The 15868-nt window shown below is 46.9% G+C and overlaps 1 protein-coding gene across 1 annotated transcript; it reads left to right on the top strand.

The window, feature by feature from the left end:
• Positions 1-1014: 1014 nt before the first annotated feature.
• Positions 1015-6188, top strand: LOC143299854 (uncharacterized). The gene is made up of 3 exons (XM_076613345.1): positions 1015-1259; positions 1955-2187; positions 3720-6188. The coding sequence occupies exons 1-3, from the start codon at positions 1033-1035 to the stop codon at positions 5552-5554; spliced, it is 2295 nt and encodes a 764-aa protein (XP_076469460.1). The 5' UTR covers positions 1015-1032; the 3' UTR covers positions 5555-6188.
• The last annotated feature ends 9680 nt before the right edge of the window (positions 6189-15868 follow it).

The following is a 15868-nucleotide window of genomic DNA, read 5'->3' as shown; positions in this document are numbered from 1 at the left end:
CGGTACCTTTTAGAAGGCTCGATCTGCCGGCCTACTCTCTCAGACCTGTCCACTCCAACATTATACATTCTCAGGGCCAGCACTGACTTTCAACTGACACCAGGTGTGAATATTGCCGCTGTGCATCGCCAAAACATTTTATTTTGTGACTTGTTTTGAATAGTATTGTCGTGAAATATCCAAGGATGGTTTCAAATTGAATCTCAAGTAGGCTGATATGGTTTTACTATATATTTCAAAAATGACACTGTCGTGTTTCCATGATCAGAATCATTTATTTCGTGGGGGTGTAGTTTTGTAAGGCTACACCGGCTAACAGGACGTGGTGAGACGGGGTGAGGAAGCGGAAGTGGGGATGGAAAAGGAGGGTGAATTCTGTCCCCTGTCATCACATGACAGTCACGTATCAGAACGTGACGAGAACGTGACAACACTGACTCGACGTTGGGCCACCAGGTTGGTTTGTGTGTGTGTGTGTGTGTGTGTGTGTGTGTGTACATTGTAATGCTGTGCCATCTTACAAAAGTGTGTTTCGAGGAGGGGGTGAAAGGACATTGTTTCTGTTTGACTGTTTCTGTTCTTGTGTCATTGATAAGCGGGGTAAATGAAATGAAATTATGGTGCTTAGAGCCTCGCCGACCACTAAGGCCATCTCAAGGCTATCGCCGCGTTAATAACTACTACAAGGATAAAAAAAAAAAAACAAAAAAAACAACAATTAAAATGAGTCACCACTGCAAACTTTCCACTCCAAAGTTTAAGAAAAAAAACTTCCATAGTTTAAAACCTTCAAATCGATAAGCGGGGTGGGGTTGGCCGGGGGCTGAGAGATTGTTTTTCTGCAGGGTATACCCGCTTATTTCCTGTATCTGTGTACATGACGGAAAGGATGAGACATGAGACATGATTTCACACACATGACGAATGTCACAAGCATAATGTCACACACATATCGGATATAACATGATGTTAAAAAAAAATTTAAAAAAATGTTTCTTCAGGTTTGCGATGGCCGAGTCAGGGTCGAGCGACATGGAGGCGGGGTCAAAGGACATGATCCTGTTCCCTCGGGCAGACAGTGCTGACAGCAGTTCCTGGGCTGACGGTGGTCAGGGGACTAGTCCTTGGCCTGTCTGGGCCTCCCGTCCTGGCGACACGGGCATCCACGTCAACACCACCTTCAGCAGTGTCTATGACAGCGTCAACGCTACAATGCCCCCCTCACCTGATGCCGTTCTCTCTGGGATCCACATATTCAGGTTGATGGACTGAGTGTGTGTGTGTGTGTGTGTGTGTGTGTGTGTGTGTGTGTGTGTGTGTGTGTCTGTGTGTGTGTGTCTGTGTGCGTGCGTGCATGTTTAGGTTGATGGACTCTGTGTGTGTGTGTGTGTGTGTGTGTGTGTGTGTGTGCGTGCGTGCATGCTTAGGTTGATGGACTCTGTGTGTGTGTGTGTGTGTGTGTGTGTGTGTGTGTGTGTGTGTGTGCGTGCGTGCATGCTTAGGTTGATGGGCTCTGTGTGTGTGTGTGTGTGTGTGTGTGTGTGCTGCTACCACTACTTCCGTCATTTGTTAAGGGATCGCCCCATATTACTACTCCAAAAGTCTGTTTAGAAATCATGTTGCTGCGCTTTTTGACGCATGTACAATGTTCAACTGATACGAAAAAAGTGTATATAATTTGGAGACGGTATTTTCCAGTTTTTCCTTACCTGTAGTGAGATTTCACATCACTTACTGTGAATACCGATAATGACTAAAACCTTTCTTTCTTTTTTTTCGTAAAGAAGCCATTCCAAAATTAAAAGTGTGTGTGTGTGTGTGTGTGTGTGTGTGTGTGTGTGTGTGTGTGTGTGTGTGTGTAATTGAGTGAGTGAATGTGTGTGTGTGTGTATGTGCGTGCGTGTGCGTATGTATGCGTGTGTGCGTGTGTGTGTGTGTGTGTGTGTGTGTCCAGCGTGATCCTGGGCACGTCACTGACGGTGATGACCATCTACCTGGCCTGGAAGGCCTGGCATGCCCGGTACTACTGCACCACCACCTGCGAGCCCGAGGACCGGCAGGAGCACGTGACCGACCCCCTGACACATGCCCGATCCTGCCGCCGCAAGGGGGCAGCACTGACTGGGGCATGCTGCTGGGCATGTGGGTGTCAGTGGTGCGTGGTGAAGGATCGGCGTCAGGATTGGGGTCAGTTTGTCATCGCCGTCGTCGTCATTATCACGATCATCATCGTCGTCGTTGTCGTCATTATCACGATCATCATCATCGTCGTCGTTGTCGTCATTATCACCATCATCATCGTCGTCGTCGTCGTCATTATCACTATCATCATCGTCGTAGTCGTCGTCATTATTACCATCATCCGTATCGTCGTCGTCGTCATTATTACCATCATCATCGTCGTCGTCATTATCACCATCATCATCGTCGTCGTTATTATTATCATCGTTGTCGTCGTCATTATCACCATCATCATCGTCGTCGTCTTCGACATCATCATCATCATCGTCATCGTCGTCGTCATTATCACCATCATGATCGTCGTCGTCGTCGTTGTAGTCATTATCATCATCATCATCATCATCGTCATCGTCGTCGTCGTCGTCGTTGTCATTATCATCATCATCATCACCATCATCATCATCATCACCATCAGCAGCAGCAGCAGTAACAGCAGCAGGAGGATCTTCCTCTCTCTCTCTCTCTCTCTCTCTCTCTCTCTCTCTCTCTCTCTCTCTCTCTCTCTCATCAATCTGTAAGCATTCATTAAGATACACGAGAAGTTCTGCATCTCGGCTGAGGAGGAGGAATTGCTTTTTTATGTTTCAGTGTCCGCATAGAGTGATCTTAGAGAAGAATTTATTCCAGTAACATAGTTCTTTATTACTACGTTGATCTATCTACATGTTCAGTTGATCCTTTTGTTTTCATCATCCAACAAAGAGATGATATAAAAGATTTATTGCTATGTTTGTATAAAGCCTTAAAAAGACGGTGCAGTTGCTGTTAATAATAATTTATACTGTTTGATGAGATCGTTTTCTTTGCACATGTTGACGATTGCATTGCTGATGGTTTTCTGAATCAACATCGTTCCCATTTACATGTGATAACGCAGCGTGACGACGTGCGTGGTGTGGTGACGTAATACGATTACGCCGTGTGATGACGTGGTGTGTGGTATGTTGATGACGCCGTGTCATGACGCCGTGTGGTGTGTTGTTGACGCCGTGTGATGACGTGGTGTGTGGTGTGTTGTTGACGCCGTGTGATGACGTGGTGCGTTGTTGACGCCGTGTGATGACGTGGTGCGGTGTGTTGTTGACGCCGTGTGATGACGTACCGTGGTGTGTTGTTGACGCCGTGTGATGACGTACCGTGGTGTGTTGATGACGCCGTGTGATGACGTACCGTGGTGTGTTGATGACGCCGTGTGATGACGTACTGTGGTGTGTTATTGACGCCGTGTGATGACGTATCGTAGTGTGTTGATGACGCCGTGTGATGACGTGCCGTGGTGTGTTGTTGACGCCGTGTGATGACGTACCGTGGTGTGTTGTTGACGCCGTGTGATGACGTACCGTGGTGTGTTGTTGACGCCGTGTGATGACGTGCCGTGGTGTGTTGTTGACGCCGTGTGATGACGTGCCGTGGTGTGTTGTTGACGCCGTGTGATGACGTGCCGTGGTGTGTTGTTGACGCCGTGCATCTGTTCACAGACTCCATCAACACGTCCGGCGAGCTGTACCAGACCCAGTCAACCTCGGGCAACCGCTCTTCTCTGGACCGGCTGGCGGACTTCTTCAACGGTTCCGTTCCCTCTGACGTCAGCTATCTCAACTGCTCCCAGCAGTCTGTCACCACCACCCATGGGCGCCCTCAATGGCGGGACAGAAGCCAGGCGTATGACCCCAGCCACTCCCACCCCCACGGCGGCCGGGACCCCCAGAGGAGACGTGCCTCCACTTGGTCAGCCCCTGCGCACCGCGGTGCCGTGACCGGGAAGCCTGGCCATCAGCAGAACGCCCCCACAGCCTTGAACTCCAACTCCCCCGCCCGGTGTGGGGTGGAGGGAGAGCGGATCCCGCCTGGCCCGGTGTGTGACCCCGTTGTGGACAGGAGGAGGAAGGGGAAGAAGGAGGAGGGGAAGGAGGGGGAGGAGGACAGCTTGCTGGACACTGACCAGTACTCTGAGGACAGCACCCTGCTGCAGCACGCTCTGCACGCCGTGACCTTGAGGCCGACCTCCAGTGACTCCGCTGACCCCGGCATGACCCGGGGGGCGTTTCCAAGTAACCCCGCTGACCCCAGGATGACCCGGGGGCCGACCACTAGTGACCTGGCTGACCCTGTCATGACCCAAGGGCTGACCCCCAGCCACCCCGGACAGGGCGAGGTCAACAAGGGGGCTCACAGGTCAACGGGTACCCTGCCTCGACCTCAGCTGCCCACCTCGTCCATCCCAGGGGTTGGGGGAGATAAAGGGGATGCAGCACCACGTGCTGGTGACGTCGGTGACGACGCAGGCCACGGGAATGGTCGTGCTGCCCACAGACAGACAGCAAACGTGGACAGTTTGGTCAGCTGTCTGGAGCTGTCCTCTAAAACGGGGTACTCTGCCGGCACTGATGCTGACCGTTACATCACAATCAACACAACCTACAGTGAGGCTGACTGTGACGTCACCATGAACAGAACGTACGATGAGGATGATTGTGACGACACCATGAACAGAACCTGCATTGAGATTGACCCCGACGTCACCATCGACAGAACCTATACCAAGGCTAATCGTGACGTCACCATCGACAGGACCTACACTAAGGCTGACCGTCATGTCACCATCAACATGACCGACAGCGAGGCTGACTGTGACGTCACCATGAACAGAACGTACGATGAGGATGATTGTGACGACACCATGAACAGAACCTGCATTGAGATTGACCCCGACGTCATCATCGACAGAACCTACACCAAGGCGGTCAGTGACGTCACCATCGACACAACCTACACTAAAGCTGACCATGACGTCACCACCAACACAACCTACAGCGAGGCTGACCATGACGTCGCCATCAACACAACCTACAGCGAAGCTGATCGTGACGTCACCACCAACACAGCCCACAGCGAGGCTGACTTTGCCCTGCCCTGTGAAGTCTCCATGATGAACAGAACCTATGTGTGTGCGCACAGTTTCCTTTCAGGGTCACGCCCTGACCCAGGCCACAGTCTGTTGGGGGTCAGGGTCAAGGTCAAGGTCGATGGGTCTGGCCAGTACTCTCGACGTGCTGAACGCCCCTCTGTGGATGGCGGCTGTGTATCGGGAACAACAGGCACGGACAGCCCCCGCCGTGCCACAAACAGTGTCCCTGCCCACACACGTGCACGTGACGAGTCCTCGTGGTGTGGCGCTGCCACCCGTCATGACACAGTGCCAGAAGCACGTGAAGCCACCCCACAAATCCTTCGTCAGCACAGTGACGGGTCTGTAGCATCCAAACAAATGATGGTCTTGGTGGTCAAGGTTTCCCGAGCGCTGAAAATGTGAACGCCACGGATGAAGTGACGGCTGCAATGCAAGTGGGCTGGAAAAGTGTCCCCGGCACTGAAACCCTCAGTTATACGAATGAAGTGACCGCCGCGAAACACGTTGGCCAGGAAAGTGTCCCGAGGGTGAAGAAGCCTGAGGAGTTTGGTTCAGCACAAGACCACAGAGGAAGCATGTCTTTCCCTGCCGATGTTTCTGACAGTCCAGTTGCAGCCAGTTACCTGAGCGGCCTGGACAGAATCAAACAGTACGATTCCAGTCACAACTCGGACTTCTGTCACTCCTTCCTGGACAGAAGCTTCGCGGTGGTTGGAGACAGAACCCTGTCCTGTTCCTTTCCCGCTGCCTCAGACACCAGTTCCTTGCTGCAGCCTGACGTCTCCTCGGTCAGCGCCTGTCCCGACTCGACACTGTCTTTTTGACGTCCTTGTGCACGTGCAGAGTCTTTTGAAAACGTCACTGTGCACATGCACACTGTCTTTTTGACGTCCTTGTGCACATGCACACTGTCTTTATGACGTCCTTGCGCACGTGCACACGGTCTTTTTAACGTCCTTGTGCACATGCACACTGCCTTTTTGACGTCCTTGTACAGGTGCACACTGTCTTTTGAAAACGTCATTGTGCACGTGCTGTGCTGGTGGATTCAGTCCCCGGGGTTTGTCGAACTGTCTTCTTAATTAACGTCCACGTGCTCTCCGGATGGATTTAATCCTTGGGTTTATCAAACTTTTTTTTTCTTTTCTCTCTCGCTCGCTCTCTTTTTTTTTACGTTCATATACTGTCATGATGGATTTAATCCTTGGGTTTATCAAACTTTTTTTTTCTTTTCTCTCTCTCTCTCTCTCTCTCTCTCTCTCTCTCTCTCTCTTTTTTTTCTTTTTTTTTACGTTCATGTACTGTCATGATGGATTTAATCCTTGGGCTTATCTAACTCTTTTTTTTTCTTTCTAGGGGCAGTGGGGTGGGAGGGGGGTACGTCCGTGTACTGTTATGGTGGATTCAATCCTTGGGATTTTCAAACTTTTATTTTTAATCGTCCACGTGCTGTGATGATGAATTTTTTTCCCGAGGAGTTATTCAGCTGTATTTTTAACGCTCTTGTTACGAAATGATTTGTGTATTGGTGATACACAGCGATGTTATAAGGAGTTCATGAACATGACTTGGTCTTTAACAACCCCTTTTATCGAGTGTTTGTTCTTTTTATTTATTTACATATTTATTTTTCAACCACTGGCTCTGGAAGACTGTAGTTATCGTCGTCTTCTTCCCCTTTTATCAGACGTTTTAGTGTAATAGTTCATGTGTGTGTGTGTGTGTGTGTGTGTGTGTGTGTGTGTGAAAAACATAACATTTCCTTGGCGTTAAGGAAAACTGTTTTCCACTAGCGATGATGGAAGCTTCTAATGTCTGGCAAAGAAGAAATGTTTATTCCTTTGTGTATTGTTTTTATTGCATGATTAACAGGTTCAACAAGTGGAAAATTTACTTTAATCTTCAAGAACTTCTGGAATAAAATTATTCCTTGTGTATTGTTTTTATTGCATGATTAACAGGTTCAGCAAGTGGAAAATTTACTCTAATCTTCAAGAACTTCTGGAATGAAATTCTGATAAATGGAATTTCCAAAAGAAAATGGCATTGTCTGTTATGATTTGTGTGCGTGCGGTTTGCAAGTTCAGTTGAATGTTTTCCATGAAGTAGTGCATAAACTGGGACTAGCAGTACATTAGAATCTTTCAAATGTTTGTGGTGAATTTTGTTAATAATTCTAGATGGTGCATTTGGATACGATAGTTCTGAAAACATTATATACATTTCCTCTACTGGATAGAGTGTGGTAGATTATTTGTTGTATCAAAATATTTAATGTATCAAAATTGTTATTAAGATTTACGCCACACATAATTCATTCTGAACAGCGCTGAGTCAAAACACTCACTAACAGAACATTCTTTCACTCTGTCTGACACTACATGATGATAAAAAAAAGTAATAAACATACGATAGAAAAAGAATATAAATGAAAAAGAGAAGTCAGATGATTTCATTTAAACGCATTTGGATGGTGAAGTAAAACAGACTGTCATGAAAGCTGAAAATCTAATTGACGCTGATATAAACAAAACTCTTTCTGAAGTTGACGATGGTCTCCTGAAAATGGGTTTGTGAATGAAGATGGTCATCAACTTTGACCTTCAGCAACCCAAATGATTTGATAAAGAATGGAGAGACCGAAGGAAATTTGTATGAAAAACAATTAACCACTCAGTACTGAAGAAGGTGATGTATATCACAATTGATAACGAAGATAACAATAGTATAGAACCTCTCGTAGCAGAGAATGACGTTAATGTAGCTTTGCGCTCAAAAAAGGCAAATATTCTGGACCCATCGTATTATTGGTGATATTAGAAAAATCATAATAAAGCACTTAATCTCAAGTTCTACCTTATCCCACAAAACTGTTCAATAAGCCCGTGTTTAATCCTGAAAAATCAACAGTTGTCAGTCTTCACATATAGCGGTCATCTAACCTTCAACGCGTATTCATCTCTCTCTCTCTCTCTCTCTCTCTCTGTGGGCAGCAATGGTCCCTGCTCACACTGACATATTCGTGAATCATGTGCTGAGTTCCCCCCCCCCCCCTCCCCCCCTCTCTCTCTCTCTTTCTTCCATCTCCTCCTTACCATCTCTCTCTTTTCCTCTTTCTTTCGGTGTGCATGTGCGTTTGTCTGTCAGTTTGCTTCTGTCACTGCCAATTCCCTCAACTTCACCACGGACGGAGAAATAAATCCTAGCATCTGCTGTCTTCGTCCTCCCTCCCCCTTTCCACCCCAACCCCCTCTCCATGCTCCCGCACATGCAGTGTGTGCTGCCTATTCTTTTCAGCCTCCCCCCTTGCCTTTCTTCCTCCGCCCCCCACCCCCCTTTCTCCCCCCATGGCCCCCTTCCCTGGCATACCTGAGGGGAGCAGAGCGGTGAACAATTTTGGCAAGGGGCCTGCTCTCGCGGAAGAGACGTTACAGCGACGAGAGCTGGCCGAGAATGAACGAGATTCAGGCTTCACGACTTGTGCATGATCGCTACCGACTTCGCTTCTCTCAACTTCTTCATAAAGTTCACCGTTCTCTTGTAGGTGAGTGGTTTGGTTGATTGCTGTCGTTGTGTGTTCCCTCAGGTGTGTGAGGGTGTGTGGGACAGGTGTGTGGAGGGTCGGGGAAGAAGGGGACCGGTGGAACTGAAGTTTCTCAGGCACCGGCTGTGAGGAATGGAGGTGAGGCGTGGACATGCAGTGATTCATTCCCTGTTCTTGGCAAGTCTTTCTCTCTTCCAGGCGTTTTTCTCTGTGCTATAACTTTCTCTCTGCTGTGTATCTTTCCCCCCCCCCCCTGCAGAGGACAAACCTCACAGCACATCTGTGCCAAAATGACTGAACAGAATTCAAATAGCTGGCAGGGCTCTTCAAACAGCGCTACCTGTTGTACTGAACGGCAGGTAACCGGCACCACGTGGTCTGTCAGTGCCGCCGACGTAGTGGAGTGTGCGGGGGGGATGAGGGCCGGGCTGGATGCACGTGCATTCAGTCACAGTGCCAGGTGTCGGGGGAACAGAGGGAAAGGAATGCCGGTGTGGATGAAGGGGGAGAAACGTCAGTGGAACACGGCGGATTATCCTTTTCAGAAGCCACTAGCTACTGTCCACAGACAGAAGAGAAGATACTGCTGAAAAACGTGGACGACACAATTCCAACACAGAAATTTATTAAACGATTAATGATTTAAAAAAAGAAAGAAAAAAAAAAAGGTCGGGGGTGGGCGTGGGGGAACAGAGTTTGAACTATGACTAACTATTACACACTATTTCAACTGATGTTAAAAACAAAAGTACAAAATAAACGTCAGCAAAACTGATGGAACATAACTTGAACTGCTCAGTTAGGACAAAATGTCAGCAAAGTGACTAAGCCGCCCAAAATAGTTCACTCGTTTCAAAGACCACGTGACAGGCGTTTCGTTTCCGAGCAACAGTTGGTCAAGTTTGCTGTCAGTTAACCTCTGGAACCAACGCACAAGTGTCGGTGACGTCATCATTAACCTCCATGAATGACGAACTGGCTTCACCTCGGTCGTTTCTGACGTTGCCTGTTGTTCGTGTTCTGTTGAAAGGGCGACGTAAGAAAAAAAGAAAAGAAAAAAAATGCCAGTTAGGTTTTCTTCTTGTTCTCCATCTGTCTGTCTGTCTCTCTTTCTCTCTCTCTCTCTCTCTCTCTCACACACACACACACACACACACACACACACGCTGGCACACAAACGCACGCGTAAACACACACACACACACACACACGCACGCGTAAACACACACACACGCGCACTCACGCACACACACACACACACACATACACACACACACGGCACGCGCGCACACACACACACACACACGCGCACACACACACACACATGTTGTTCATTCCTTTGCATTTTTCTGCTCTATCTCTTCTTTGAAATCTCTTTCTGTGTACATAGTCTCCCTTTTAAGTTGAAGGATATCGCTCAGTGAAACTGTTTACCATATGAGGCCTTGTAAACTTGATGAAACATACCCACACACACCAACACACACACGCACACACACACACACACACACACACACACACACACACACACACACACACACACACACACACACACACACACACACACACACACACACACACTTGTAAAGAAAACGCATACATCCGCGCAGGCAATAATTATCACAAACACGCACGCGTCCTCTCTCCGGCTCTCTCTCTCTCTCACTCATACACACGCACGCACGCACACACACACACACACACACACACACACACACACACATGTATACGTATGCGTACGCACATGCGCGCTCATGTAAGCCTAATCTGTAGGTACACATACGTACATGCGAGCTCTGCGTGTGTGCACTGTTACACACACACACACACACACACACACACACACACACACACACACACACACACACACACACACACACACACACGGCACACACACACACACACACACACACACACACACACACACACCGATTTCCATATTTTTCTTAGACAAATCCCAGAGTATTTAACCCCTCTCTTTGCTAGTGCATTACCTATAACGTCTACCCCTTTGTCGGGCCCCATTGCAGGCACCACAGCATGCAGCGTGAGTAAAGCGTGCGGCACGCGCCGCACGAGCCAAGGGGAGATGAGGGGCCCTCTGAAGGAGCAGATCCAAAATGCCATCAACCGGGCGCTGAAGGAAAGTCTGGTCACCAACAACCAGTCGGCCTACATCAATGTAGGGGGAAGGAGGAGGAACAGGAAGAAAAAGAAGAACAAGAAAAACAATGGTCAGCTCTCTCACCTTCTCTGTCTCTCTCTGTGTCTCTCTCTGTGCATCTGTCCCACTGTGTGTGTCTCTGTGTGTCTCTTTCTCTCCCTGTCACACACACACACACACACACACACACACACACACACACACACACACACACACTTTCTCTCTCTCTCTCTCTCTCTCTCTCTCTCTCTCTCTCTCTTTCTCACTCAGTCTCTCTCTTCCTGTCAGTCTGTCCCTATCTCTGTCTGTGTCCATCTGTCTTGTCTCCTCTCTCTCTCTCTCTCTCTCTCTCTCACACACACACACACACACACACACACACACACACACACTGACACACACACACACTGCTTAGTTCTGATTTTAGTACGTTTCAGGTTAGATCTCTTGTGTTCAAATGATCAGAGTGGTAAATGTACTAAGTAGTAAATGTCTCCTTTGTGCTAAGTGTGCATGGGGTAAATGCTGCCTTTATCTATTCACTGTACGCACAGTTGTGGCTGCTACCCCCACCCCTACCCCCACCACCCTTGCAAAACAATAACTGAGCCATTACTGATGACATTGTAGATGTGAACATGTAGTGGAACTATTGTCCGATTCATGTGAGTTCTTCATGTAGAGTGGAATGCTTGTGCTTGTAATGGTAGTACAAGTAGTGACAATAGTGGCAGTTCTGATTGGGATGTTTAGAACTTGTTTCATGTAATCAGTGTTGTCTCGCTTCGGTCTCTCTGTCCGTCCGTCCGTCTGTGTCTGTCTGTCTCTCACCTACCGACGGTTGGTGCTGGTGTGAGAGATATAAAAAAAGAAGAGGAGAAAAAAAAAGAAAGAAAAAAGAATCAGCACTTTAAATATACAGGCTACATGTATAGATATCGCGCATATACATTTGAATTTCCCTGTTTACATCACGACTTACTGACTTCGAGACATCGTCGAACAGATCTTCGGGCGAATATATATAAGTTTTAGTGTGTGTGTGTGTGTGTGTGTGTGTGTGTGTGTTCGTTCGTCAGATCTAACCTGATTTTCGATCATGTATTTTTTTTTTTTTTTTTTTTAATCCCAGACTGAAGTCAGAGTGACCTCAGGTCTGTACACAATTATGAATTATGTCACTGACTGAATTGCGAAAGCCAGTTCGAGCCCATGAGCTTATAACTTCGGCACGAACACACACACAAAAAAGAAAGTCATTGTCGAAATCAGTGAAAATACACGCTGCTCTGATATAAAGTGATCACGGGTTTGTTTTTTGTTTTTGTTGGGGTTTTTTGTTTTTGTTTTTTATCAACTGGCATTGGACACCGGAAAAAAAAAAAAAGAAAAAAAAAACCCTCTTCAAACGCGCATGCGCAGTAGAAACAAAATATAACTACTTCGAAGGCAACGTTCTCGGCAAAAATGAAAGAAATTCTGCTGATTTTAAAGGTCAGTTGTGGACGGACGTAATTTAGTAAGTTTTTTAACCGTGATGTGGACTGTGCACAAATCCTCAATGAAAATTGAGCGGACTCCTTCGCTTCCTTTCACTATACTATGCCATCTCGAACAGTGCGCATGTTAGTGAATGAATATTCATTAATTGTTTTCGATCTTATATTTTCGCTTGGGCGAATGTATAGGGAAGGTAGGGCAAATTGCGAACAGCGTGTAAATGTGAGCGTTCCTGTACCGCCCCACTTCGAAGCGTTTTCACCACACACATTAAATTTTCACAATTTAACGCCGGTCTGCTTCGACCTCGTTCTGATAGCTAAATGAATATTCATTTCCAGAACCCAGTCAAACATCAGCTATTAGCGCTGTTTCTTCTCTTCGCACACCACTGCCGACCAAGTTCACAAATCCAAAAATGAATGGACGCAGGTAGTTCGAGTGGACTTTGACACGGTCTAAAATAGCTGATTTGATTGGATATATTTCTTAAATGAATTGTGAATTTCCAGTGCTGGGAGGACTGATTTTAAAAAGCATGTTGGTGACATAACAGAACGTCAGTTTTGACAGGAATTCCCAAAAGTATCGTTTGCAATCAGCCCATAGGATACTTTGACGTGTGTATTTGAACGATGCCAGTCAGTTACAGAGTGTTCTCGAAAGTGTGTGTGTGTGTGTGTGTGTGTAATCAGAAACAACAATACAGCTACAGTCTGCCGGGTGCCATGTTCCAATAATATGTTATGTCTAATGAATTCAAGACCTGCTTCTGTTTTAATTGTCCACAAAGTACCCAAACCAATCGTTCGGCCGGACTTGCCCGTTCGCATTGACCCTCATGCACCACTGCTATTTAAACTGTTGAAAAAATCGTTGAAAGAGAGGAGCAGACGAACTTTTTCTGGTGCAACCAGTTGGAGAAAGCCTTCAAAAGCAGAAGAGCTACATTTGACAGTCGTACAAATTGTCATGTGTACAGTACACACGTTGAGCTGGTCGCTTCGACTGGATCGTTCGTAATTAGGCATACAAAACCTATCGTGTGAGACATTCACACTGTGTCATGCACAAAAGCCTTTCTATACCTAGTGTCGTATCTTCAAATGCAATGTTTTAGGTAAGCGAGATCCGCTGTAAGAAAATTATTTCCCTTGGTATATTGAAATTATTTCCCATTGGAAAGCATAATTTCGATGAGTTTGAGAGATATGTGAATCAATATAATTTTCACACTGAGCAAAAGAAGTTCCAGTTTGAACTGACACACAAAAAAGATAAATCGACTGCTATTAACCAGTGTGTCAGTATGTTACTTAAAATGCCACGTTTTGTGAATTAAAAAAAAAGAAGTAAAATGTAACAGTGAATTCTTTGTAAAAAATATTTGAAATTTGTTGTCCATTTCCCAGAACTGCAATAAGATAATAAGGATGTGTGGAAAGTGCTGGTTATTTGCTATTTTTAATCCAGATTTGGTGTCTACTGACAAAGTATTGAGATAAAATGGATGTGTTAAAGTTTATCACGGACACACACACACACACACTCTCTCTCTCTCTCTCTCTCTCTCTCTCCTCTCTCTCCCTCTCCCTCTCCCTCCCTCCCTCTATCTCAACACTGGATAATTACATAGACTACATTGTTTACACAAGTGAGTCAAAAAAAATTTAAAGTCCCTCTTGAATTTGTGCACCCTCATGTTGGAGAGTGCCATTCCTCATATTCCTTGTTCCGATGTAGTGATGATTTGAATGGCGAATACACGTCTCTTAATTGTTATCTTGTAAAGTGTTACCGTGCTAATAAAGTTTCCACGTTTGTTTTGAATAAAAGAGGTACCAAAAATTGGCTGAAGAACAGGCTGGTGTCAGATCAGAACACAGTAGTGCAGTACAACTGATGATGTATTCAATGTTTGCAGTTGTCTAATAAAATATTTGAAGAAAAATTGCAAGCTGTATATTGCCTTTCTTGACTTTAACTCTCTCCATGCGAACGGCGAAAGAGGCGACGTCAACAGCGTTTCACCCCAATTACCATCATCAAAATATTGCAAGCGGAAGGCTCTTATACTGAAGAGGTGAATGTTGACAAAGAATACCACAATTCTGACGACGGAAGCTAAAGGTTGGGTCATTCAGACACCCACTGGACATCCGAGGGGTCTGTGTAGAGGAGAAGAGAGGACTGGCCGTACTGAGTGAGTTAAGAAGGCTTTTGATTCAGTAAACAGGAATACATTATGGCCCAGTGGTGAACTGTATGAAGCCATTGAAGGAATGTACAACTCTGTCGTAGCCATGTGCTCGTGATAAAGGAGATGATTTCGATTGTTATGAATGACAGAGGTATCAAACAAGGACGTTAATGCGTGATGAATATTCAAATAAAGAAGTATAAAAAGAACATAAAACCAAAACCAAAAACACCGAAACTTTTAACAAACCACATGAAAAACAAAGAGAACCTATCATTGTTCGGGTTTGCATATCACCTTTCGACAGCATTTTATATCAATATATCGACTGAACTCCACTTGTCAGCCAAAAGACTTTGGAAGTTATTGACAGTTCAACACGTCAGTGTCACTGATTGTCATTCCCTCTCCCTCCCCCCCCCTCTCTCTCTCTCTCTCTCTCTCTCTCTCTGTCTGTCTGTCTGTCTTCCCACCGCTAGCCGTTAGTGTGAAGGGACGGAGGTAGTGCATGCAGCATGTCAGTGCATTTGTCTGCGTGTCCGCACGGCAGGTGTCAGCGGCTCCGCGTGGAGCACTGTGCACTTCCACGTGGATGAGCCTCCAGCCAGATGTCGGGTGGACATCCCCCCCAAGGCAAAGGGGGACAGCCCGCAAGGTACTGTCTGTCTGTCTGTTCGTCTGTCGGTCTGACCGTCTGTCTGTGTCTGTCTGTTCGTCTGTCTGTCGACCTGTCTGTGGACATCTCCCCCAAGGCAAAAAAGGGGAACAGCCCGCAAGGTACTGTCCGTTCGCCCCCCCCCCCCCCCAAAGGCAGATGGGGGAAGTCCACAAGGTGGTGCCTGTCTGTCTGCCTGTCCGTCTGACTGTGTGCCTGCCAGTCCGTCCGTTCGTCTATCCGTTCGTCTGTCTGTGTACATCACCCCCAAGGCAAAGGGAGGCAGCCCTAAATTAGGTTCTGTCTGCCTATTTGTCTACCAGTCCGCCCGTCTGTCCTTCCGTCCGTATGTCTGTCTGTCCGTCCGTTCGTCTGACCGTTCGTCTGTCTGTTCGTCTGTCTGTCTGTGGACATCACCCCCAAGGCAAAGGGGGCAGCCCTGAAGGTACTGTCTGTCTATTTGTGGACATCCTAAGGCAAATGGGTGGGTGTGTGGGGGGGGGGGGGGCAGCCTTCAAGGTACTGTCTGTCTGTCTGTGGACATCCCAAGGTAAAGGAGGGGGGGGCAGCCTTCAAGGTACTGTCTGTCTGTCTGTGGACATCCCAAGGCAAAGGGGGGGGCAGCCTTCAGGGTACTGTCTGTTTGTCTGTGG

This window comes from Babylonia areolata, chromosome 25 (assembly GCF_041734735.1).
Source record: "Babylonia areolata isolate BAREFJ2019XMU chromosome 25, ASM4173473v1, whole genome shotgun sequence".
NCBI classification, from domain to species: domain Eukaryota; kingdom Metazoa; phylum Mollusca; class Gastropoda; order Neogastropoda; family Buccinidae; genus Babylonia; species Babylonia areolata.
The sequence above is the reverse complement of the archived record's forward strand: the minus strand, read 5'-3'. Positions and strand labels throughout refer to the sequence as shown.

Excerpts from the sequence above, each read along its gene's own strand:
- LOC143299854 (XM_076613345.1), top strand. The coding sequence starts at position 1,033 with ATGGAGGCGGGGTCAAAGGACATGATCCTGTTCCCTCGGGCAGACAGT. Across the intron at positions 1,260-1,954 it reads TCTGGGATCCACATATTCAG|CGTGATCCTGGGCACGTCAC; the intron begins GTTGATGGACTG and ends GTGTGTGTCCAG. Across the intron at positions 2,188-3,719 it reads GGATCGGCGTCAGGATTGGG|ACTCCATCAACACGTCCGGC; the intron begins GTCAGTTTGTCA and ends ATCTGTTCACAG.